The 25,955-nt window shown below is 39.4% G+C and overlaps 1 protein-coding gene across 6 annotated transcripts in view; it reads right to left on the bottom strand.

The window, feature by feature from the left end:
• ARFGEF3 (ARFGEF family member 3) overlaps positions 1 to 25,955 on the bottom strand; it is an 88,558-nt gene that overhangs the window by 10,191 nt on the left and 52,412 nt on the right. For 5 of the 6 annotated variants that reach the window (XM_082758376.1, XM_082758372.1, XM_082758373.1 and 2 more), the window contains 20 exons: positions 25,210 to 25,376; positions 24,085 to 24,250; positions 22,085 to 22,192; positions 21,619 to 21,834; positions 21,255 to 21,365; positions 19,921 to 20,071; positions 19,053 to 19,367; positions 17,489 to 17,622; positions 15,974 to 16,119; positions 14,259 to 14,438; positions 13,396 to 13,540; positions 12,235 to 12,357; positions 11,853 to 11,950; positions 10,154 to 10,298; positions 6,996 to 7,124; positions 6,289 to 6,465; positions 5,594 to 5,708; positions 4,870 to 4,972; positions 4,113 to 4,244; positions 2,543 to 2,673 (listed from right to left, as the gene is read on the bottom strand). In XM_082758376.1, coding sequence (XP_082614502.1) covers positions 2,543 to 2,673; positions 4,113 to 4,244; positions 4,870 to 4,972; positions 5,594 to 5,708; positions 6,289 to 6,465; positions 6,996 to 7,124; positions 10,154 to 10,298; positions 11,853 to 11,950; positions 12,235 to 12,357; positions 13,396 to 13,540; positions 14,259 to 14,438; positions 15,974 to 16,119; positions 17,489 to 17,622; positions 19,053 to 19,367; positions 19,921 to 20,071; positions 21,255 to 21,365; positions 21,619 to 21,834; positions 22,085 to 22,192; positions 24,085 to 24,250; positions 25,210 to 25,376 — 2,992 coding nt within the window. The remainder of the gene's footprint in view (positions 1 to 2,542; positions 2,674 to 4,112; positions 4,245 to 4,869; positions 4,973 to 5,593; positions 5,709 to 6,288; positions 6,466 to 6,995; positions 7,125 to 10,153; positions 10,299 to 11,852; positions 11,951 to 12,234; positions 12,358 to 13,395; positions 13,541 to 14,258; positions 14,439 to 15,973; positions 16,120 to 17,488; positions 17,623 to 19,052; positions 19,368 to 19,920; positions 20,072 to 21,254; positions 21,366 to 21,618; positions 21,835 to 22,084; positions 22,193 to 24,084; positions 24,251 to 25,209; positions 25,377 to 25,955) is intronic. The other variant, XM_082758374.1, reaches the window with a different exon arrangement.

Genomic DNA, 25,955 nt, shown 5'->3' with positions numbered 1-25,955 from the left:
ATGTTCAGTTGTTGGCCTATAAAATTTTGGTGCAAAATTATTCTACTTTCATTAAACAACTTTCAAAAGTGTTTTCAAAGTACCAAAACAAAATGTTTGAATTCTTTTCTGGATTGCTTTTTTTGGGGGGAAATTGTATCAAAAAGTCAACTTAGAGAATGTAATGTTGACTTAAAAAAAAAAAAACCACCACCAAACAGAAGAACAGCTGCTTTAACTCTCAAAATTTTGCCTTATATTAATTGATTTGTTGATTGATTCATAAAACCAAACAAATGGTCCTGATTTAAAAAGAAAGAAAGACAGTCCTAAGAGTTTTAAGGGATTTGCATACACTTGACCATGTAGAAAGTTAGATTAGCTAACCCTAGAAGCACTGTTATTTCTGACCTATGTCAGCTCACTTACCATGACTATAGCTGTCAGTGCTGATACATCAGTAAAATTTAATAGTCTTATTATCTGACAGTGGAAAACTCTTGATGATTAATACATACACTGGAGCTCTTTATAGGGAAGTAGTTTTATGCTGTAAAAACTCTTGGAAGCCTTACTCAGAAAAGCTCTTAAGAGCCCATATAAAGTTAAATGAGTGCTTCATTTCGGGAGGCTAATCCTGTTCCAAATGCAGGATCAGAATGAAGGAGATCTGCTTTATTTGCAATAGCCATAAAGCCCAATTTACATGGCCAGTTTAAAGTACTGCTTAATTCTGAAAGAAACTGGTACAGAGCTGGTGGTGAAAACACGTGATGCCAAAGCTGGATAAGGACAGTATTTTCTTATTCTGCCCGAAGTTTGGAACTGGAATATATTATTACTTTTTAGGAAGAAGAAAAGCTCCCTTACCCCAGCTTCCTGTGAAACGATGCAGCATTAAGGAAACAAAAGCAAAAAGGGAGAAGAGAAACTCCACTAAGGTTAAAGTAAAACTTTTGAAAGGCCACAGTTACTAGCATGCAAGACTGGCATATTACTGCACTGCTGTAGCAAGTAATATGAAAACTAGTGGCACAGTCAACTTTTTAGCCCCATTTAGGTGAAAAATGAACACTGCTGGGGTAACATTTCCCTGTCAGGGAATACACTTTTTGCAGTTATTTAGACAAAGAGCAGTGTGAAAGCATTCAGAGTTTGTATTAATTGCAAGCTTCATTTCTTTGTTTAAAGACAAACATGCTGCCTTTACAAATGCACTGTTAGACTACATAGCATTACGTGCTGTGAAGGGAGTATTCCAGTCTTTTGCTTTGCATTTGTTGTTACAAGAAGGAGGATCTGCAAACATTTAGGATAAAAAAGGTATTTTCCCACCAAGAAGGAAGGGGTTAGACTGTAATCTCAACCTTTCTTCATCTCTGTGCAGGGCCCTGTCCTGTGACATTAATTAAGGCAACAGAGCACCTGCTCTTGGGGGAAACTTGTGTGCACCTGCATAAGAATGGAAACGTCTTGCACGGTCTTTCCTCCTGTCCATCACATTCTGTCTCCTTGTTACATTCAATAGCTTAGTTCTGAAGAAGGATGCCTTAAGTGGTAGCTAGCGTAAGGGCCATACCACTTACACTAGTGTATCTAGTATAGGACAGTTATATGCCATATATTACATACCTTGCAATACAAACACAAACCCTGAATGCAGAATGCTAATTCTGAGCCCTATTGATGTTATAGTGGTTGTTCAAACAACCAAGTGCAAGCAAAAAGAAATATTCTTCTGCAGGATAAGACTAAGCATCATGCAAACCCATGGGTCTCTGGGGTGGTAACATACAGGAGGATTTCCTTAAAAAATGAAAAAAGTGCCAAGCAAAAAAAAGTTCCCTAGATCAATATGTTGACAGTTTTGCAGCTTTGGGTGTGACCTCTTTAATTTATACTGGTCCAGATTGCCCATTAGATTTTCTCCACCTCCTTAATCTGACAATAGTGAATTTAAGACTATCAGTGAAGCAGACGTTATTTCATTTGCTAAGTATTATTACAAACATAACAACACTTCCAAAATTTTCTTCAAAAGAGTATTTTTACTCTACTTTTTTTTTTTTTTTTAATATCTCAGTATGAGAAAGGTTTTTCCAATATTTCCTATAAGAATTCTTTTCCTTATTTCATCTACGTTTCCTTTACTTGAAGGGTTTTTGTGACCTTGTATATATGTATTCTTCAGGTATTTGCAACCTACCAACTCTTACTACCTATTAAGAGCATTTTCCTCATCTAGTTTTCTAAAGGTCACGTTACAGAAACTGCCACAGGCCTGTCTGTAACTGTAACAGCTCTTGCACATGCCTGCCCTAGTGAATGATGATGTGAACATTTAAAGAACATATAGCAGCAAACAGTTGTCTCCTGTGTCAAAAAAATAAGTAAGTATACATATTTCATCAGTGTATTTCTTGTTTTTGATGAGACCTGTAGAGAGGCATAGCTTGCTAAGGCCCTGTTCATATCTGACAATATTTTTATCTAGCTTTTAATACAATATTTGTTAATACAATATTAATGACAATATTTTTATCTAGCTGAGAAGCTGCTTTACCTTCTCTGGGTATGCCCATTTGGTTTTTTATCTGGTGGCAGATCAATAATGAGCACACACGACTGGGCATGTTCAAACCCTTCCTTGTTGCTGGGGGTCTTCGGGGAGCACTGAGTCTCCAACATGAAGACCTGGAAAACAACAAGTGATAGAAAACAATCAGTTTAGCACTTGCACTGGGTCCTTCAAGAGCCTGACAGTAGGATTTCCTGGATTGTGACAGATCTGGTGTGACAACTTATTTATAGAGATTAAAGGACTGCAAGGTATCCACAGCAGACCTTCCCTGGAGCATGCTGCTTTGATAAACAGCCTCAAAGCCATGGGCTGCCTCCAGACACCCAGCAGAGCACATGGAAAATGACACACATCTTTTTTGCTGAACTTGTAAAAGATATGAACTAAAAGCCAGAACAAGCTTTATGCTGTGTGCTACTACCTGGAAGCGTAACATATAGTAGAGACAAGGACCTGTCTACATAGTTCATCTGTTCTACCTAGTTGGTTGATGGAAGGATCACTTTCACCCACAATCAGACAACAGACACCTTGCTTGTACTTATTTGGGAGGGAAGTGGGGAAACTGCTCTCAGTTGCTGTGGCTTTGTTTCACAGCTCAGTAGCTGTGTCAAATTCCCACTCAGAAGGACTCAGGCAGTGCCACTGAAGGGAATCTACTACAGAAGTCTAAATGCTACGTTCCCTTTTTTATGAGTTTTGCCTCTTTAAAACTTTTATTTTAAAGCACTTTTTCCATTGAAAGCCTACCACTGTCACATTGTTTGTGATCACAAATCTGAGACATCTCAGATTTTCAAGCAGCATCAGGGTATGATTAATCAAGTCAGAAATCGACATCAAACATCTGTTGGCTCTTTAATCCATCTGCTTTCTCACACTGAAACTGTCATATAGTATTGACAGTTTTAAGGCACCCTGTAGGTCATTAAGTTCAGTCTGCTGTATTTCAAGGAACTTATTTTCTATAACCACTTTCTCAGAATGAAAAATCTATGCATTTATACTTAACCCATGTATTTATAGATATAAAACCCAACTATATACTCCTCTGCAAACTCTGCTTTGATTGGTTGAACAAACCTAGTTTGTCTAGCATCACATCACAGTCTCTGTTCTAATTTATTTTTTGCCCTTTGAATCTATCACTCTTACAGAATAGCCAGAAATGTGTATGACATTTTAGATGAGAATTCACAGTGATGCTACTATTTCTCTATCAGAAACACTTCCAAAGCTGTATGCTAGGATTGCCTATTTTAGAGCTATGTTGTACAATAGGCTCATAGTCCTGATTCAGGTATTTTCCCCCACCCAAGCATTCCTCATTTCTGCTTATAGGGTAACAGTTTTATTTATTTATTTATTTTCCTAGCTCTTATTTCTTTTTCTCACTACTACTGTTAGATAAATAAGTGTTAATCTAGTGACGAGGAAGTATTTTTCAATTTGCCCATAGGGTTTGTGAGGAAGGTTGTGGTAAAAATGTGCTCCAAGGAAAAGCCCCAGGTTTAAAAGATTCTCTGACTTTCCCTGAAATGTCAGTCTCTACCTGTTGTGCCATGGCTCTGATTCTCCAGTATTCAGCTTCAGCACTCGGTGAGAGGGAAGGGGCTGCCACCTTCACTTCACAGGCATCTCCACTAAAGCTTTCAGAACCACTGTGGAAATAGCCCAATAGGTTCTATAGAGAGACACAACATCAGACTTTCACTGTGCGTTAAATTAAGTCAGTGACTGTAGAGTTGTCCAGCCTGTTCGTGGTAATACAAGATTCGTGGTGATCTCTCCCAATACCATCAGCCGATCACCTGCTGTTTAGCATTCAGTGTATTTGATGCAAATACATTACAACTTCTTATGTAGTCTGGCCTGTGATGACTTAATAGGATTTTTTGTTACAAGACAGTGAATTGGGAAATAATCTATATGGAGCATGCAGCAACAGCATCAAGTAAGCAACTTTGTCTTCTGTCTAGTTTCAGACAACCCAGAAGAAGAACTGGATCAAAAAGTAAGTAACTCTTCTGATTTCATATTGGCAGGGCAATTTAAAATAAGTCTGCACTGTTAGTGACTACTGTTGTATGTACCATGTTTAGAAAAACTGATTTCAGTCTCCATTGTTGATCCAACACCTTTCATCTGAGTGAATAAAAAGATAACAAAAGCAACAACATAATCTTTAAGCCTCTGTTCCTGGCTCAGTACCCAAATAACTTTTATGGGGGAAAAAAAAAAAAAAAAAGCAACCTGTCAAAAGTTAGTGTCTATAATTAGTTTTGACTGACAGCAAAAAGGCAGTTTACCTTCACTGGCTCCAGAGTGGCAGAGAATGCATCCTGCAAGGCACAACATGCAAGCCTCCACATCTCCTCAGTAAAAACAGGTCCTGCTGTCACTAATACATACCTATGAGTATGGGACACAGGAAAACATTACTGTAAGAAAGAACTAGACAATTCTCTCCTGTAATGGGAGCAGGTTGAAAACTAAAGAAAAGGCCCACTCAGCAGCTAGATAATGATTAAGAATTACCAGTTGTCCTGACCTATTTTTGTAATTACACTGTACTTCTGAACTACTTTTTCCTTTGATTTTCCTCTTTAAGCAGCCATCTCTCCAGGACAAGAACCATAATGGAATGCTTATTTTGACTATGATTGCAGTAACCTGGAGACTGTGAAAGGGATTAACTACATCCAAAGACCTGTGAATTCCAAAAGAAAGCTCCTGGATTATGTTTCCTAAGGACCAATTATTGACCAACTACAGATAAATACTGTACAAGTGCTTTTCATGGGAATGTTACACATAGCAATGCCCAAAATTACAGGTTCTGAAGAAGAGAGAAAACAGCGAAAAAGGCTGGTAAGTCTAAAATTCATTGTTCAAATAAAAAGAGATAGATATATTGTAGACTTCTTTTGGGATGCTAGCCAACTTACTCAGTCAGAGTATGACTTCAGAGTCATCTTCAGAGATAATAAAGACACGTTTTTTGAATATTTTACAGAGTAAATAGATTGTTACCTGATACATGAGCAGCCAACTCTGGAAATGATTTCTGTTGGCTCTGCTACACAGGCTACCAGTAACTTGAAAAGATCTTTTAGCATAGCATTGATCATATTTTCATAACCGATATCTGTAAGGAAAAGATACGGACTGGTTTTATTTAACATCATTGCTTTTCATTATAATTAAAGACAGACTTGCTAGACTTACTGCCATTCAGAGACATTGCAGAAACAATTATTTTTATGCCGATAGCTGTAGAGTTCAATTTGAAACATGCATCGCATCAAACTGAAATAAGAACAGTCCTTTTGATGTTAACAATACAAAATATCTGGATTTAAGTGGTACTAGAGAAATTATGTTAGCTCCTGTTTCTGGAATATTAGTTCTTTAAGATCAAAGTCTTGCTATCCTCTTTTGGAAAGCATAATACAGACTGTGATGATTTAATTTTGAAGATAGCCCTGCTATGAGTAGGAGGATGGACTAAGTAATACAAATAACCTCCATAGTTCCCTTACAAGTTACATTTTTCCATAATTACAACCCCTTTAAACACTATTAAAAAGGAAAGCAACAAATTCTCAACCCTCCTCCTCTTATTTTATGCTTGAGTGACCAAAAACCAATGAAATCACCCTTCCAAGAAGCTGTTAATTAACATGCCACCAATGACTGTCAGTAGAGGTGATGGCGTAATGACATACCTGAGTGGATGAAATTTTGGATGTGCTCCACTACAAGTTCACAGGAAAGGCCAATGGCATGCTTGAAATTAGCGGATGCCACATCCCAGTAAGAATGGTCACCATGGCTGCGATGGAGCCAAAGGGACATCGTGGGAAGAAGAAGATGTACAACTGCATAAATGCCAAATCCTGGGCCTTAAAATAAACACAATGATGATTGTATATTTTTGCTTACACAGCCTACGTTTACAAGGTTGTTCCAAGGTTGAGGCCAGGGGTGATGCCAAAGAAAGGAAGTTCTGAAACTTTTTTTTTTTTTTTTATAGGATGAGAGGGGGAGCAGTTTTGGATTTAATAACATGGTAGTATATGAACGTTTACCCAGCTGTGTGTCTCCAGTGCTGCCCAGCATGTCTACGGGACTGTGTAACTTTATCAATTTCCTGGACACCAAGAAAACTTCTTCCATGGCTAGAACATTGATAGAGTACTGCACCTCTTTAATTGTGCATGTGGAACTGCAACTGCTACAAGGTGCCTTTTGTCACCATAAAACAATAGGCTAACTGGAACCACAAATCATGTTTTGAGAAAAGCCCTTTGTATTTGAGAACATCTCTGTACAGCTCTAGCATGAGGAATGCGGTTTACAGAGGTTGTTTAGGATTCTAAGAGTGTCAGGTCAGGGCTCTAGTAGCTCACAGTTTATCAAGACCTTTAATTACCAGGAGTCTTGGCAATGTCCCTCAGCAATTCAAAGAGCAGATCCAGAGTCGGAGGTTGGTGCTGGCGGGGACAGTTGGATATGGCAGTTGTTAATTCTTCCAGTAGAATAATCCAGACATTGATAAGACCTACAAGCAAGGAAGCAAAAATTAAAAATCAGTATGAGTGAGGGAGTGCATTGACCACAGGTGGAACTTGCCCTCAGAAAGTGATGGAGACTAAGAAATTAATTAACTTAAAGATCATGGGTTCTTACTCAATCACTGCTGCTGTATAATGGTGGTGGGCAGTATCACTTTTTGAAATGATGGTCCCCTTTTCTTTCCTTTTTTATTAGGTTTCCTGTGTTGTCCCTTCCATCCTGCTCCACACACACCTTGTTGTGGTGTTTTTTATTAATCTGCTGCTCCCACTGGTCCAGATGTTTTTTTTTTACACCCTCCATAATGTATTTTAAAGTCTAGTATTGGCATCAGCCAAGTCAGTCGGTGAAATTTGTATCTTTTAGCTTTTTCCTTACAGAACATACAAAATGTGAAGTCCAATAACCAAATGAATGTCCTCTGAAGTGTTTCACAGCAGTTTTTTTTTTTTTTTTTTGCTGTCCAAAAAAAAAATTCTCAACCTTTTCCAAAGACTTTGAATCACCCCTACAGAAAGATCTTATTAGAGTAAATACTGTGTTTTATTTACATCTTGAAATTTCACTTGGGAAAAATCAAAACTGTAAGAATATGAAGCAAATCCTGCAAGCAGTACATGCATAATTATACATGAAGCACAGAACTCACTAAAGGATCTTATAAAGAGTAAATGCTGCCTGGAATGGTTTGTACCTGTTTTGGCTATGCTTTTAGATAAGGGTCCTAATGTGACCATCTGTAATTTAACTGACTTGATTTCGTACCCAGAACTGAAGAGTAATAATGCCTCATGAAGTATCATCGGGCTGCCTCACATGTCATCTTTAGGTCACCGAGTATTAAATATGAATACAGCAGAAAACTGCTCGAAAAGCAATCAGGATGCAAGCAGTACTGAGATTTTGTACATTAGCAAACCCTTAAAACATTATAGGATGCAACTATTTTTCAATATGAATTTGAGAATGATTAGGAACTGCTGCCCTTTAATTTTTCACCAATCACTTAAGTACTTGCTCATTTCCTACATTATATCAATGTTTAGAAGGATCTTGCACAGTTACTCACCGCTCCTGTAATGTATTGTGTTACTCTTGCGGTAAGTCTCCTTAAAAGCTATGGATTTATTAGGTTAAAATTGATTTTACTTTGCTTTGCTAACAGGCCCATCTTCTCTGCCACCTGTAGCCATGCTGATGCAGTTAGTTTGTGTCTGCGTGATGCTTGCTGGTTAATTATGTTACACAAGCAATAAAAAAGTCTGTGAAGGATCGTTAAGATGCACCGAATGTGCTGACTGCAAAAGTCTTCCTGAGAACCAAGGAAAACAGAGTGGGATCCTTCCTCAGTTACTGCATTGATCGGTCATTTATTTACACCACTTCCTCGGGGTACATTCAGTATGTGTGGTGACATTGTCCAGAACCATACAGATTTATTTAATGATCTTTCTAAACAAGGAAACAGCACAACTCACTCAGCGCTAAGTCTGGCTGTCTTCAAATCTGGAAGAACTGAGAAATATCCTTGTTTAGAAATAAACTCGAGGAGTTTGTCATGGAATCCAAGACAGCATGAAAACACACTGCACTGCCGTGAAGCAAAGTAGGCTAAAATGTTTTGTTCCTTCTTGGTACTGACTTTTGGGACTTGAGTACCAGATGAAGCATGGTCTTTTGTCTTTCTAAAGTCAATTTTCCTAGTGTTCTTTTAATACCATTACCACCTAAATAAAAATTGGGTGAAAGTTTCAGTGGTTAGTTTTGATAAGAACCAGATCAGAAGGCTTCCCTGCTGCAGGGTGGCATTTCTAATCACAGCAAGCAACACAGTGACAGGCAGAGCCACTTCATAACAGTAGGTGAGTAGTGCTCACCTGAGGTGGGGAAACCCTAGATTAAGTTCCAAGCCTGACTCAAAGCAGAGAATTCAGTGCTTTGGGTCTCCCACATCCCAGGTAAACATCCTAAAATTTCCAGAGACAAATAAAACTCAAAAAACATAGAAAAAAAGAAAGTCCAAGTGTTTTTTTCTTTCTTTCTTTCTTTTTTTTTTTTTTTTTTTTAAATGAGGACTTGTGGTTTGCTTTTTCAGAGAGCAAAAAAAAAGGTTTTCTCTCCTTTATCAAGGGCAGCAGTAGAACAGCATAATCCATGTGATGAAAGAGCCTAAATAAAAGGAGGTACCAAGAACGGCTGCTGAGGCACCTAAATTAAAGGCATTGGAATCAGCCAAGTTTTCTAAATGGTTGGAGCTGATTTTTCACAGAGGTATTTGGATCTGAACAGCTCTGTAATTCAGAGGTTCAAAAGTGACTGTACTGCTTCAAAGGGCCATCACAGGTCCAGAAGCACAAAGTCTGCATTCCTCTACTGCTTGGCTCCACACACATCTTGTTCTGAGGTTCACCTGGTTAATCCACAACTCACATGAGCAACACTGATAATCAGGAGGTGAAATGCTGCTTGTTTTTTTCTGGAGGTCATAGTGCTCTTTATAGATTTTAGAAATACATCTTATGGTTCAATAGACCACAGGACATAAGTTTGGGAACATATTTAAGCAAGTATTTTTTATCTTTCCAAACTTTAACTCAACACTGATTTTTTTTTTTTTTTTAAAGGCAGGACTGCCAATACCAACCTTAAAAGGTTTCACTCCTTTAATGAAATTGTGGTCCAGAAGGTATTCTTATGTTAGCTCTTGGGAATATATATAGTTTGTCTTATGAATGTCAGGACAATTAAAATATTATTAAATTAATTACAGTGTTATTACCTTGTCCCAAGAGACAGGCTGTATTTTTCTCATATATGAGCTGTGTCTTTTAACATAAGGGTGTTGACAAGTTCCAAGCTGTGTGTGTGTGGGTTTGTGTGTGTGTGTAGACAACAGAGGCAAGCTATGAAAAGCTTTTCCCTTCCCTTTTTGCTTTTGGCAGCTGGCAAAATTTATGGTGACGTGTGGAGGAAGCAATCGATTCATTCCTCATTTACTGCTTTCAGTGCACTTACCAGTGTCGTCATCAAAGTCAGAAAGGATGCACTCAATACCATCCTCACTGCTGGCTGATTGTTCCTGCACTCGTCGGGGCAAATTAACAAGCCGGCCACTGAGGAAGATAGGTTTCAGGGGCATTTTATAGATTTTGGCTAACAACTGGAGAAAAAAAAAAAAAAAGAGAGAGAAAAAATACATTAGAGAGAAAAATATATACAGGAAGGTGTGCAAAGGCTGTCACATACTGCACAGATAATAAAATAAGATGAAATGAAAATGAAATGAAATAAAATTAAATTTATGAAAGCAGCATAGTACCAACATCTGCTCTGATCACCCAGCAACAGTGTAAATTTAAAACACAGCGTGAACTCAGTGACCTTCTGACTATTGACAAGAAAGGGGTTGGGGTGCGGGGGGGAAGAGAAGGAGAAAATTAATTTAAAGAACATATTTTGGGGAAGGGAGTGTGCTCCTCCCTCATTTGTGGAAGACAAACACTACTACTTACCGATTGCACCTATGTCCTGGGAAGCTCCATTAACTGTACACAGAGTACTTTGGAGCTCCGAAGGGCTACATAAATACTGATAAAAGCACCTGTACTGGTCTACTGCAGAGCTTCCATTACACAGCAAATATAAAATTTGCAGAATTACGGTAATAGAGGAAGTTAATACTTACAAGTTTGGTAAGCTGGGATGCTTACCAGAGTTTTATTTCATGGGACTTTCTAAAGTAAACCATTTTTCTGCAATATACAAACAGGCTTTCTTTTTAATCAATCCATTTTTTCTTCTACTGGATAGTTAAAATGTATAGCAAGACAAAAATGCCATAAATGCTTTATTTTAAAATGGAGAAAATGTTTCTGCCTCGCAGTGGACTGGGGTTTGTAAGGATGTGATGTGATGCACATAACGTATAGGTAGAACATACATTAGATATACACACTATATTCAGTATTTTTTTTTGAGGCGAGTGTTTATTAGACTGAGCTGCCTTATTCTTTCTTTTTCTGCCAGTCAGTGTACTGAATACACCTGTTATCACTGAATTTAGATAGTAAGTCATTTCAGCTATTGCAATGTCCTTTGCTAAGTGTTTATTATACCTAGAAAAAAGATGCCCTGGGTCCAACACAAAGACCTGCAAGTACTACAGAAATACAAACAACACCATAAAAATCACACAAAAACATCCTAATAACCCTGGACAGTAATCTGTGCTACCTGCATGGAGAATACAGGGAAGATGCCAATTTTCTAATTGTTAGAGATTTGCCCAGAGCTTCAGATGTATTTTCATGGTACAGATAAGCTGCTGCTGTGTTCTAGGAGGGTATAACTTGTCACTCTTCTTAAGATCTGAGAACTTTAATTGACTTTTTCTCCTTTATTTCAAATTCTGTTTACAGTAACTGTTTAAACAAGAATTAATGTAGCTTTGGATGTGTTGCTACTGGGTTTTAAATGTTCACATTTTCCCAGGTGCTCCTTGTTTCTGAGTGCTGTTACCTCCTCTGTTTTCCCACTGTTTAGCTGGCCTAGAATGCACGACACTTGTTCAGATTGCCACTCTATCTGGCAGTGCACCCTATTACTGCTGGATTTATAACAAATTCTGTGGTGTTCATGCAAATTATCTGATTTTTGATACTGATGCAAAGCCTGGAGGTAAGGACTGTTTCCTGTATAACATTATTCAGCATACCTGAGAACATCTCCTGAGGTAATCAAGCGCGGGAAGGCACAAGTCTGTAGATGCTGATCCTGGCACACAGTCACCCATCTCCTTACAATCTACTTCCCCTGAGGATGGCAAAGGCAGCATTGGGAGGGACAGAAGAAGAGAAACAAAGTTCCAGTTGACTGCTCATTAGAAGTTTTGCATTTCACAGAAGGAAAAAAAAAGTCAATGCCACAGTTCAGTGAAAAGTGTCAAATTCTAATGATCAAGGCAGCATTCTGGACTCAACTTCTTCACTGCCTCTCTCCTCCCTACCACACTCTGCATTATGTAATAAGATTCTCAGCTTCTGCAGAATCTGACGTACTATGGCTTAACAGAATAAAAGGAAAGTAAGAATATTTACCCAGTCCTTTCACAAACTTCATAAGGCACATAATATAACTGGTGGCGGCATTAGCAAAGACCTGGATGCTGTCTGTGTTTAGAAATGCTTCAAAGACATCAAACACCGGGGCCTGGCGTTTCCCTGTGGAAATAACAAGATGAGACCTTACCCCCATCCCCCATAAAGGTGATGTTCCCACAGTTTCTCAACAATTTAATTGAATCTGTAGAATATCTTCTATTCTGGGCAGAGACAGAAATGCTCTAGAAGTAAAACCTAATATGCTTTCTTCTCTTGCTCCTGAGGCAATTTGTGTAACCCTATACAGAAAGTAATACAGACTGCCTTGTTTTATCACTGCAGCTTACCACTGCACAAATAGCAAGGAAAGGTTTAAGCTCTTGAACTCAGGTGAGTAGCTAACAGTTCTGTTTAGTGGAGGTTTGTGGTTCAGTCCTCAATATAACTGTCAAGATGACAGCACCCTCAGGGAAAACTATTCTGACTATTCTGATACAAAATACCCTTGTTTTTCCTAAGTAGTTTATCAATCTTCAGAAGCTATGTACACTTGCATTTTGCCATTGATCGTAACCGATCTGAAAGACAAAATTTAGGAGACAAATCATATCAGTCACTACTACTAGAGTTCGCTGTATACTTCTATACTAGTAATGTGAATCCCTGTGGTTAAGTGCTTGGACAAGCACCTGCCTGGACTATCACACTAACTGACCTTGATGTGTACGAGCACCATGTCATAGTAAGAAAAACCGTCCACATAAGAAATGGTGGCTATATGCACTATGCTTCCCTGCCCAAGCCCTGCAGTGATGAGGGCCCAGCCATGCTTGGTACTCCTGCACTACCGTTTTGCTCAAAAATGTTCTAACAGGCTTGAAGCATGTTTTTCTCATTCTACTCATCTGCCAGAATCTAAGAGATAAAAACAACATTACCTCTGCTTTCCCTCCCAGCCCAACTAATAAACCAGATACTTCACTACTGTCTTAGAGTATTACAGCACCACCGCTACATTGTGAGCTGTACTGTTTCAGAACATCTGTTCAGGTGGGGCATTTAAAACATACCGAGTTATTTACTATGTCCCCAAGGAATAAAGTAGTGAAATAAAAGCACATACAAATAAAATGCACAGTCAGTGCAGTAAGTCCTTACCCATAGAGTATTCTCCTACAAGGTATTCTTTAACCTCTGACTTATTGCCGCTGTGAACTGTTTCCAGGGCACTGAACAGAGGTCTCCATCCTGACTGGATCTGGGTAGAACACATTTCCACCAACTCACCTATGGAGGTGACCACCTGCAGACAGAGTAGGAAAGGTTGAAAGAATAAAACCAAAAAACGGAACTGATACATAGCTGGACCCGCAGAAGGAATAAGGATAGCTTTAAACCCATCTTGAATTCACTCTGTTTTATCTAGATTTGAAAATCTAGGCTATTATCTTAGGTATATAATAGAAAAATGTATTTAATCACTTTAAAAGCAGGTGTACTTCTACTGAAGAACTGGTCTAACAAAAAAACAGGTAAGTGACCAGGTGTAGAGTTCTGAAAACACAGTGCTTCTGCGATTCTGCGTAACCATTCTTTGAAGGCACTGTTCTAATTAATATCTGTTATGCAAGAATCTCAGGAAAAGAAATACTGTGGTAGGTGTGAATATCGCCTTTGGGTCTGTTTCTGAGGGAAGACCAAAATGAAGAACAGGGCCTCATAGACACCACTCAGCAACTGCTTTGCAGAAAAATAAAACAAAACAAACAAACAAACAAAAAAACCACAAACAGTAGGTTACGCAGAACTAGAGTAACATGTCAGTGCTCTTTTCCCGTACAGAAAGATACCTGTACTCTACCACAGGTCGGCAGAGTCCTTCTGATTCCTTTAAGATAATTTGGGGACACCATTTAAAAGGAATTTGGGAAAGGAACCCACAGACCAAGTGCGCTATGGAGACCATTCTTCTTATGGGCACGGTGGGTTAGATACAGATACACTAATCAGGGCTGACTTGCCTGGTCCTGAACATCCTCGTCACACAGCTCTAGCTGCATGATACGCTCAAAGGGGCGGAAAAGCGACTCGTTAAAGTGAAAATGAGAAGGTTCACTCCAGTCTATCAGCACTTCAGTGAGGATGTCGTGGATGAAGGAGACAGCCTTCCGAGACACGTGTCTCTCCTTATGACAGGCAGCCTGCAGGGAGAACATGAGTGTAAGACTTCGCTCAAACAAAAAAATTGCTTTTAGTAAGACAATTTTAAGGGAGGCAAGCATTTCATGTTGCTGAACCCTGAAGATAGCTTCACCATTAATGTGACTGGGGACCCCACTGCAATGAAAAAGGACTGCTATGGAAACAGATGACTGAGAATCTGAGCTGCCTGGGATCCTACAGATGCCTGAAGGTTTGATGAAAATTCAAGAAGCACAGAGGCTAAAAATAAACAATAAAACCCACAGAACAGATCTCATGTTAAGTGCTGTCTTTTGTTTCTACTATGTGACCATTTTTTCCCTTCATAAAAGTAGTTTCTGCATATACACACCGTAATTGAAATATGCATGATCAATGCCACTTTTTATTTGGCTACTTATGAAAACTGAAAGTGAAGAGAACCTGCTCACTTTGGAAGGGCTGTGAAAAAAATAAGTACCAGTGAATCTGGACATAAAGTTGCTCTATTTTGACCCACCATGCAGGTTATACTGAATTCCTTTCCCCGATGTTGCTCCTGCCCAGTAATGCCCTCATCTTCACTGAAGTCAGCCACAAAGATTGACCACCTCTGCCTTTGAAAAACATGGAAATGATTTGAGGAGTATAAACTGGTTTGGGATATTGAAAGGCTTAAAAGTGCTGAAAACATGGAGAGTATTTAAAATGGTCTCAAGCTGGCATCCAAAGACAAGTGAGACTTACATTTTCAGGATAAAGGGCTGTTAAAGCGTACAACGAAATTACTATCTGTAATTTCTACTTCACTTAGAGGTATTCCACTGAGATTCCCCAACGTCTGAACTCTGTTGTAAGATGCTCCACACATTTTCTTGAGTCAATGAAATTAAGCGCTATGGCAATTTACTGAATTGCTTGCTCATCTTAATCTTTCAACACACCTAGGCACATGATACCAGGTGCCTCACTAACAGCAAACAAGTACTGCACATTTATTAATATCAATGATATAAATCAAAAAGCTCTGAGAAGTCAATGCACCAGCATTTCACCAAATAAGACAGAAAGTTTGGTTGAGGAAACGGATTATGTGGCTGCTACTGGCATGCCACTGACCAGAGTACACAAAGAATAAGAGGAAAAAAAATTTAACAATCTTCTCAGTTGTGCTGTCTTTATATGGGCTTTTTATGCATCCTTTTATAGACAGACTTGTAACGATGCAAGCCTTGACTCAGAAAATAGATGGAGAACTTGCTTGTAACCTCTTCGGGTGGTTTCAGTTTTTCACCACAGACAAACAAGAAGTATCACATAACAAAAATCCAATGTGCTGTCCCTAGACCTAGCCATTTCAGTTAGTTATTTAGAAGTACAATCCTCGTGGCAGTATGACAAGATGACACAGTATATACAATACTGCAACAGGACTGAGACAAAATTGGACATAATGTTGAAGGTTAATATACATTTTAAGAGCTATCGAGCCTTCTCCATCTGTTTCAGCTCTGCCATCTCTTGCACCCATTCCCATTTTCTCCCCCACTCCTACCTCCACCAGGTGAGGTGCCACCAGGCTCCAGCAGCGCATGAGGTGGAGCAATGGGCGGGATTTACTCCTTACGATTCTGAGCATGGCATCACCAAGGCGAAACAAGTGAAGTGCGCTTCTCCTGTCCTGGGTAGATTTTACTTCACCTACAAGGAAGTAAAAGCAAATAAATGGAAGCTAACAAACAGCTGTTCCTCTATCTCTGGATGTCTAAAGAGGAATTTAAATCTGGTTAGAAATTAATACAACTCAGCTAGAAAGAAATCCTAGTTATCCCTGTGTAGGTAAAAGAACAAGATATGGACCGACCCAAGCTTTAAGAACAATGTACTAAAATCACTTCATTTTTATTTAAGTGATGAATTTTTTGGGGAGCACTTTTAAGACATAAATAAGTGGGAAGCTAATGCATTATAATTCTGTTATGATGTCCAGTACAGGTAAGTGCAGACAAATTAAGCAAGGAGTTAAACAATTGATACAGAGAACCAAAACAGTAGTTGCAAAAACCTTTAGTGACATCTACAGGAAAGAACACAGACTGCAGATTATTTAGCTTTGGCTTGTCTTTTGTATTTCTCGCCAAGCAAAGGATGTGAAGCAGAGAATTTGAGAAAACGATCATCTGCTTGTGAGCCACTAATACACTTTATTTTCTATTGAAAAGGATTCATTTTCCTTTCCTCTTACAACATTTGGAAACACACTTCAATGTCTCATTAAAATATGGGCACAACACTTTTAATAAAAAGATGTATGTGCAATTAATTGCTCTGTCTTATTTTAATAGCATTATTACTAACTACTGTTGATTTACTGCTACATATAAGTCACTATTTATTAAAGTGACATACACAGTCACTATTTATTAAAGAAAGTGATCAGCGTTGAGGCCTGGAGACAAGACAATAAAAAATGAAAAATTATGTTTCATATTGAGATAATGACAGATAGTACCTCAGGGAGAGGGAAAAACAATTGAAGTGGAGACATACACAAGATAAAATCCATGTCTGCCACAGAACTGACAACATTTTACAGGCTTTGTACTGTAAGGTATATGCTCCACTTTTCTGGGGAAGAGCAAGCAAGACAATTTTTCACATCCTTCAGTTGTGTGCTTTGTTTGCTATCACTTATTTTATGAAGACATCTGAGGTTATCCCGAGTGTCAAATATTTAAGCTAAATCCACTATCTTAGCTCTACATTCACCCTGAGTTTCCTTACCAGATCTGGTTCGAAAATGGAGCTGTGATTAAATATTGGTGAATAATTAATGCCACAAAGTCCAATAACCAAATGAATGTCAAGTGTGGATGTAGTCTCTGTCCAAAAAAAAATTCTCAACCTCTTCTAGAGATTCCTACAGAGAAATCTTACTAAACACTGTTTTATTTATACCTTGAAATGTCACTTGGAAAAATCAAAACTGTAGTAATACAAAGCAAATCCTGCAAGCAGTACAGTTGTACAAGAAACACAGAACACTGAAAGGGATCTTTAGGCAATTTACCTGGCATTGCTAGAGAGTAATCAACTGTATCTGTGACTGAATGGAAAAGCTGGGCCTGAGAAGCCTTCTTGAGCTGGTAAAGAAAGCCTGCCAGTGCCATCAAGTTTAACTTGTCAACAGCATCTTCAAAGAGCCTGTGACAAAAAGAACAGAAACCAATTGAAAAATTCATGATACAGAGACTTAAATGTGTGTGTAAGAGGAAAACCCTTATGTGTCAATAGCTTCAGTGTGTTGCCTCTGGCAAAACATTGGTTTATAAGGGGTTTCTTTATTTATATTGTGCTACAGAAAGACTTTGATACCGAAATATTAATTGGAGAGTGGGAAGCAGAGTGCCGTAGGACCAACCAGAACCTTTCCAATATCCAACTGCAGCACTAAGACAAAAAGTCACTTTTTCAAAGAATCACCAGTTCCCCATTACTTTATCTGCCATAAGCAGTTTGCGAACAGTGATTCAGAAAATTGAGAATATGCTCAGTCCTCACAGTTAACATCATCATAGCTTCAGTGAATTTAGAGTTGCCGCAGTTTGTTCCATCTGAAAAAACCCTTACATGAAAACAAATTAATTTAAGTCTTAAACTTAAAGTGGCTGTATCTGAATTGCTATTTAGGAATATAAACAGTTGTTATTTTCAGCTGCAATGAGCATTTACGATTTAAGAGTTAAAATATGTACCCTTTAAAGCAGTGAAATTTTGCTTAGATAGGAGGTAGGTTTCCACAGAGATCACAAACAAATTCACATGGTACAGCCAGAAGTACAATTTCCTGCTGCTGCTTTTCATGAAGAAATTTCTATTGTCCTGGGAAACTAGGCATTGAGTCCTAATGATGTCTGCACTGAAGGAACAAACCTGTGTCCTAAAATTACAGTACTGCTGTTATTTAATCCTTGGAACGAGGCTGGAATCGTGAGCTTAGTGAATAAAAGGTACCGTCCATGCACAGAATCAAACAGCTAGATAGCTGACACAAAAGGATATTAGAAGCAAGCAAAACCAGGAAGTTTTCGACTGTATCCTTGGCTGACAAATAAATGGCAGAAATAGCAAGAAAAAAGTCTGTGACACATCAGTCTGCAGACTGTGCTGTAGGGACATTTAACCTAGCCAGTCTGTGACCATGCATGGCAGCTTTCCCTCCTGCAGCACCTTGGGGCAGGCTGACAAGCTGTCCACGTTGTCTTGACATTCCTAACTGACATTGGTCTTGACAACTACATTTTTGTCTGCTCTAAGGAGCAAAGACAATAGATGAATGTACATGCCAGCAATAAATCTTCTACTCCCAGGATGCATGTGATTTACATGGCATATTCACTCTTGTATATGCACGGACATACTCAGCCCAGTGCTTCTACAAAGCAGGGCAGGTACAGCAGAGGTGCAGAAAGGCAGGTATTTTAGGAACTGCTGGTAGTGACACGCACGTAGCTCTCTTGTGAAACTCAACTGAAACAAGTAGCTGCAGCAGACATAAAAATCAGGCCCCACTGCACCACAGAAAGGTCTATTTCATCCTGTCCTGTGAACATGGACTCTAGTCATGCTTTTACCTATCAGCCTGTGTGGAGAGTGTGAGAACAGCCTTGGCAGCACTGGTCCCACACAGCAGGCTGCCCCCACGGAAGTCGAAAGCTCTGCCCTTACTGCTCTCCTTGATGAGCTCCTGGATGGAAACCGGCTGAATAACAGGATTGCTGCTGAGGGTGGTCTCTTGCTCAGGCGTCAGTTCCTGGGGGGACTCCCCCAGCTCCGAGTCTGGTTGCAGGCCTCCAGGTGCCTGCTGTGACTGGGTGATGGTAAGGGAGGGCTGGGAAGCACCATCGCTGAAGTGGGTGTGCTCCAGCGTGCTGATGTACTCACACACCCTGCGAACAAGCAGGAGAAGGAAAAGATGGATAAACACCCCAGAACATCAACTCTTGTGTCCCTAAAATCAGAGGACTTGCTGAAGAAATGCTTGGATCTGTACTCCAGAAGGAGAGTGTAAGTGAAGCTCTCAGCCAGACCCAATACAACCATAGGTAACTTGTCTTCTTATAGTCTAATAAGTAACTTATAGTTACTTATAGTCCAATAGTAACTTGTCTTCTCTTCTCTGTCTTTCTTTGGCCTCCCATGCTTCTCAATAGCAAACAGCTTAGCTGAGGAGCCTGAAAGGCCTTTTGAGTTCCTGGGTCTGCAACAGTTTTCTGGTAATGCTGAAATTTCTAAACATTGATTTGAAGTTTCTAAGCATTGATTTCATCTCTAAGCAGTGGTGAAAAGAAGTGTCTTTTCTCTTACAGATAATAACAGTTAATTCACTCTGATACTTGTTATACAGAAGACTACCAGAGTATGTAAAGTCTTTAATCTCATTCTGGTACTTTCAGGCAACATGGTATAAATTCGGTTTCTTTTGGGAAAGCTGCTGAGTACCTGAACACATGAGGCCAGCAGTCCTGATTATGGCTTCCCATCTCCAGGCCCACGTTAAGGACTGCATCCATACACAAAACATGAGCAGTGTGTAGGCAGACTCCCTGCACTTTCCCCATCTGCTCCAGTTTCTGCTCCACTTTCTGTTTCACTGCAGCATGAAAAATAAAAAGAACGTTACCTTATTCAGCTTTTCAACAAACATTTGTTTGGATGTATGGTGGAGGTAAATGCATACATTCTGAAAGGTACAAAAAAAATGGGGATTTCAGACAAAAAACAAACCACAGCACCCCATTTCTTCTTCATAAACATAGGGCAGTTTTAAAATTAAAATTCCATTTGGATTGATTTTATGAGCATGAAAAATCAGTCTGAGACTGACACTCCTCCACCCCCAAATTCACATCTTGTTGCCCAGAGAACAGATGCAGCATTGCCAGCAACATTACATGTTTCTCTTTGGAGCTGGCTGGATTTTTATTTATTATTACCAAAATCTTCTTTGCTACAGAAAAAAGGGTTTACTGATTTTACATCTATTTCCATATGAAATTGTCATCAAAGAGCTTTTGGTAATAGATACTCTGTCAAAGCAAAATTAATCCCGATCTGAACTACCAAGCATTTGGATCTCATTCTTTTTCATGAGAATCTCTGAAATTTTCACGTTGCATTGGATTTGAAACAATTTTTGAAGCTTTTTAGGCTTTCATAAAACAGATCTGTTGGCCTCTGGCCACCACTGCTGCCTCCTCTTTGCCTCAATGTGGCCTGGCCAACTTGCTCCAGTTATATCAAGCAGAGTGATCCCAACACAGATTGTGCTCAGGCCTATTCAGTTTTGCTTTCTCTACTGAGTCACCAAGCAGGGTCATTTGTGCAACACTATGTTCTGTTATTATTTTTTTTTTTTTGTCATTAGAAATCAGATGTTATCTCGTTTCACACCAGGCATCAGAGACAACAACTGACTTACGCAAGCTCAGCTTCTGTTACCACACAACACATTACCAAACTACTGTTTCTCTGACGTCCTCTGGTTGTACCAGGATCATAATTTTTAGTGCAGGTTTCAAAATGCAGTTAGCCTTATCCGTTGTTTTACTGATTTCAGTTCTCTCTATATAACAATCAGCATGACATAATGTTAAGAACTCAGGACAGCAGGACATGTATTGAAGCCTCTAGACTTACATCCTGTATGCTTACAAGTGAGTAATGCACAATAGTGACATCTCCTTCCGTCGTGCTTCTGTGTATAGCAAAGTACCTTCCAGCTGCATCTCTGCAGACAATGTGAGATAAGGTGAATCACTTAATCACATTGTTACCTTGAGCTATAGCATCACTGGGCTCTTGGATTTCTTTCTCCTCTTTCTCTTCTTGGACACAGGAGGCAGCAGCCATTTGGGCAAGAGCAGATGCACAGTTAGCAGCAACACCTGTAAAGCAACAACACAATGTTGAACCAGCATTTCCTCCCCATCCCCATGCAATCTGAGCAACAGTTTGTGTCAAGGGAAAGATGGATGCACTTGTTTATACTGTAGGTCAGAGGGGCTCCAAGGGGAGTTCTACAGTCCAGGTTCCTCAATCATCCTAAACCACAACAGGATGCTGCTTTTCTCTCTCCCAAATCAATTCAAAGTTATCCTAGTTTATAAGCCTGCCATGACAACCCACATACAGCAGTACCTAGAGCACAGCTCAGCCGGGCTGCCCTCCTCAGTCCATCCAGGCTCACACAGATAGAGTCCTTCTCCTTTTGGTTCTGCTCCTTGGCTCCTTCTGCTCCCAAGATGAATGCCAGCCCTTTGGAGCTGCCTGCCATGCGACCAGTTAGCGGTGTGGACAAGGTGTCAATCATGTTCTTCCAACAGCCGATTAAGAGGTATCGGGCAAAAGCAACTCCTGGAGTGAGAAATGCATTACTACTACTACTGGAAAATGACTTAATAGCATTGGTGGTTAAAAAAAAAAAAAAAGAAGTCGTAATTATTCTATGCATACTGGACTGTCTATCTGATTCACATGTAGGATGTACTAACATACTTCCCTCAACCCTTAAATTGTCCCTTTAAAACCCAATTTTTATAAGTTTATGGTATAAAACAACGCATTGTCGGCAGATACACTTGTACTTACAGTACAGGCTCAATACCTGCAACAACAGAATCATCTGTCTTCCGGTTTTGGGAAAGAGGAGATTGTGCTGAAGCAGATGCCATCAATTGGCCACCAATTGCACTGCTTCCCAAGCCATCGATGTCTGCCAGAACATTAAAAAAAACACACAGATTACTATGCAACACGCAACACACAGACGACATAGAGAAAGCATCTCTTACTGGTTCCTTGTTCAAGTAGGTTCTAGTGCTCCTGATTTCTCAGGTATGTCTTTTAGTTCCTTTTTTCTGGCAGCCTTGTGAAGCCTTGCTATAAACATAAGCTGTGGCACCTTATGCTTTGCCCAGGATAACCAACCTTTTCTTGGAGAAGGGAAATAACCCACTCAACAGAAGTTACACAGTCAACAGAACTCTTAGTAAAGATTTCATGGTATTTCTTACAGTTTAGAGCCTCCTGCACCCTTAAATCTCTGTATTTCTGAGTATTTCATTTCAAGTCTTGCTAAATCCTGTTACTGTGTGTTCCTAGACACACTGGGATCCTATGGCCTAAACGGGATTTTTAGTAGATTTACGTGGGTTCAATCTCAAAAGAAACACAACCCTTTCTCCAACACAACAAGATTATCTTTGTAACAAAGAATTTAATATTAGGGACATCACATTGATTTGCTTTCTAGAAATTCCCTTCTCTCTCTTCACCACACAATTCACACCTATTATTGTTCTGAAGTGTTTTCTTCAGCTTTCCAGCTGACTATTTATCACTCAACTCAATATTTAAAGGCAACTCTGAGCTCAAAATGATAAGCAAAAACCTCTCAGAGCATTGTTCTTTGATGGCGTTGCTCTTTGTTAATGAAGCCAGTGTTCTCCCTGCATACAATGTTTTAATTACCTCATCATAATCATACCATACATACATTCAAACAGTGCATTTTATATCAGTACAGTATCATAGACATCTTGCTGCCTTTCAGCAGATCCCATTTAATTTCTCTCCTCAAATGAAGCTAAGGGTTGTTTTTCAGCACTTGTTAGAGGTGCTGCGGGTCTTCAGCTTCTTACTACTGCCATTTGGCATACCTCTGGCATAGCACAAATCTGAACCAAGGGGAGCCCAATCTTTGGAAGGCTTCCAGGATCAGACTCCACTACTTCTATTTGTATTGCACCACAGGCATACTGAAATGGCTTCGCTACGACATCAAGAAAACAGCAGCCTTATTGCTTGTCATTAACAGGTACCAAGCCTACCATAGTTGAAGCTGAAAGAATTAAAATAACTTTGGTTCAGTGAACAAATCTACCCTTCCTGTCTCCATTATACTTTTAGTTATTTAAAAAAAAAAAAAAAAAAACAAAAAAAAAAAACACAAAACAAAACACAACAGTATGTTATTTTCTAAAGGTAAGCAAAGTTTGTATTATTTTACAGATAGGTTTTTAGGAGTAATAGTAGGTTACTGGATCCAAAAGTATGTAAAGAAGCATATTTCTTCCTGAAAAAAATGCCTGAAGTCTATCTGTACCTCTTGAAGTATCAGGCAGCCACCTTTCTGAGAAAATAACAGAACCATTTTTTTGGCTGTATCTTGATTATTCATCTCAATTAGCAAACACTCCTCTGCAGGCAATAAAGAGGGGGTTCTGCTCATTTGGATCCTGATAATTACTGTGACTTTGGGACACTGCCATCACACAGATGGTATTGTACAAGTCAAGACAACAGGACATTCCAGTCTGTTCAGCTTTGGATGCCACTGGCCACAGAGAATCAAGACTACTACTAAATTTCAGCGGTTTTGTTTGTTTTTAAACCCAGGCTCCAAAAGCTTTCTGCCTGATTCAGAACATGCACTTAGTATCTGCTGCAGCTGAGTCTGATTCTTTCTTTACTTGTACTTCAGCGAAACACCACACATTGAATGATTACACACTGTTATGTATGCAATGTAGTGAAGCAGTGTGCTATTGTAGCTTTAGACACACGTTTGGAAGTTATTCCCTGATATCAAAATATAGTACTGACCAGTCAGCATGGTGATAAGTGGAAGGCTGTGCTCTTCAGGGCTTCCCCAGTATCCAGCTTCCCCCAGCATGTTCCTTTCTAGTACCTGGTGGTACAGCTCTTCAACCCAGGCCTGGGAAAACACCATCAACACTCCGCTGGACTGGACCTGCTTCATGAACTCTTTCTGCAGACAACCATAAAAGCCAGATGTAAGACAACAGTAAGTCCTATAGCATGAGCTTCAGGCACTAGATCCATTCCTGTGCATAACATAATGCAGGAGTAAAAATGCAGTTATAGAAAAATAAGAATAAACCGAGGATCACAACGGCTGCCCCTAAAGGAAGTTCTGAGTTACTGATTTGCTCTTGCAGCTGCTGAAAAGCATACCAGAACTGACGATGATGGTCATAACCAGTTGTTTTTAGTACTTCCTAGAAAATATCTTATGTGGGAAATTCAGCAGGAATGGTACTTTTTGACAGAATGTTTTGGCTTGTTCCATTTATGTTTGTTCCTTGGTTTTGGATTATTATTTTTTTATTTCTAGGAAAACTGGAATGACTCACCTTCAACAGCTTAGTTGAGAAGCACAGATTCAAGTTTTAGAATGCCTGTAGCCTCTAAAACAATTTAAAACAAAACAACAACAAAACCTGAGGAATCCCAGGTGTCACAAAAATTACCGGTTATATGACTAAAACCTAATTATCTCACTCAAACTTCTCATGTCTTCATCTATGTAAACACAAAGCTAGTATTAAGCAATAAATTTGTCATTATGCTCAAACGGAGTTGCAAGATTAACGTTTGTCCCTTGACAGTGTGCACTAACAATACTTGCTCCATTACACATTGGTAATGAAGATTTGTTTTGCAGATGCAGTATCCATCAAAATGACTGTTACTGTAATGATCATCAGTAAGCAGCATTCATTCCCCCTGAATTTCAGAGAAGCTGTGTAATTCAGAGGCATGACATTTATCATGCAAGATTCATAAGTAGCGTGGAGAATGCTTCATTTGCAATTATTATTTCTCCACTTAGCAAGCAGCATGAAGAACATTTATGTGTGGGCTGCTTTATGTGAAAGGAAACAAAACGTTTTTTTCAAAACAGTTTTCCTGTATTCCATAACTCACCAGCAACACAGGGGCTTGGGCAGGCTTCTTCCTGTAGTAATCCGAGTTGGCCAATTTTAGGTTCAGCAGCAGAGTATAATGTGAGACCATGTAGAGGCTGTCTGCATTCATCAGAGTCTGGAAGCTGAAATTTGGGTTTCCCTCAAATCCTGGTGAGTGCATCATACCTAACAAAAACACCATGTGAACTCTCACATTTAACAGAGAATTTGCCTGGAAAAAAAAAACATCAGAAACTAACCCTAGCATTTCAGCAGCGACAGATTGCTAGAATAGTTAATGAATCATCAGTAGAAGTGACTCTATTAAATGAACTAGAGTAGGGAGTGGAAAACTAAATAGTCCATCTAGAATGCAGTGCTGCAAGGGAAATTGAACACTCCAGTCACAGTCCAGCAAAGCAGCAACAAGCTTAATTTGAAAGATGTGAGTAGTCATCAGGATGACTGCCAGGTACAAAGCAAAGGGCAGGATATATCTATAACCCTAACCAGAAAGGTGAGCTGGGAAGGGAAAGAGGCAAAGCCTGTGTACTTATAGGAAACTGAGCATACATGGCACCAAATGGTGCTAATGAGGGACAAAGCTCCTTTAACTTCCCAGCAAATCGGTACCAGATACATGAGTTGTTGGATGGGGACTGGAGTGCTCAGTACCTTGCAGGACCAGGCTGTAATCATCATCCTTTCCATGGCCTAGAGGTACGTGGACAAATATTTAGGGTCAAGCTGGCCGGGACTTGTTAC

The sequence above is a fragment of the Aythya marila genome, assembly GCF_965140915.1.
Source record: "Aythya marila genome assembly, chromosome: 3".
Classification (NCBI taxonomy): Eukaryota; Metazoa; Chordata; class Aves; order Anseriformes; family Anatidae; genus Aythya; species Aythya marila.
Note: the sequence above shows the minus strand (reverse complement) of the source record. Positions and strands in the feature narration are given on the sequence as shown.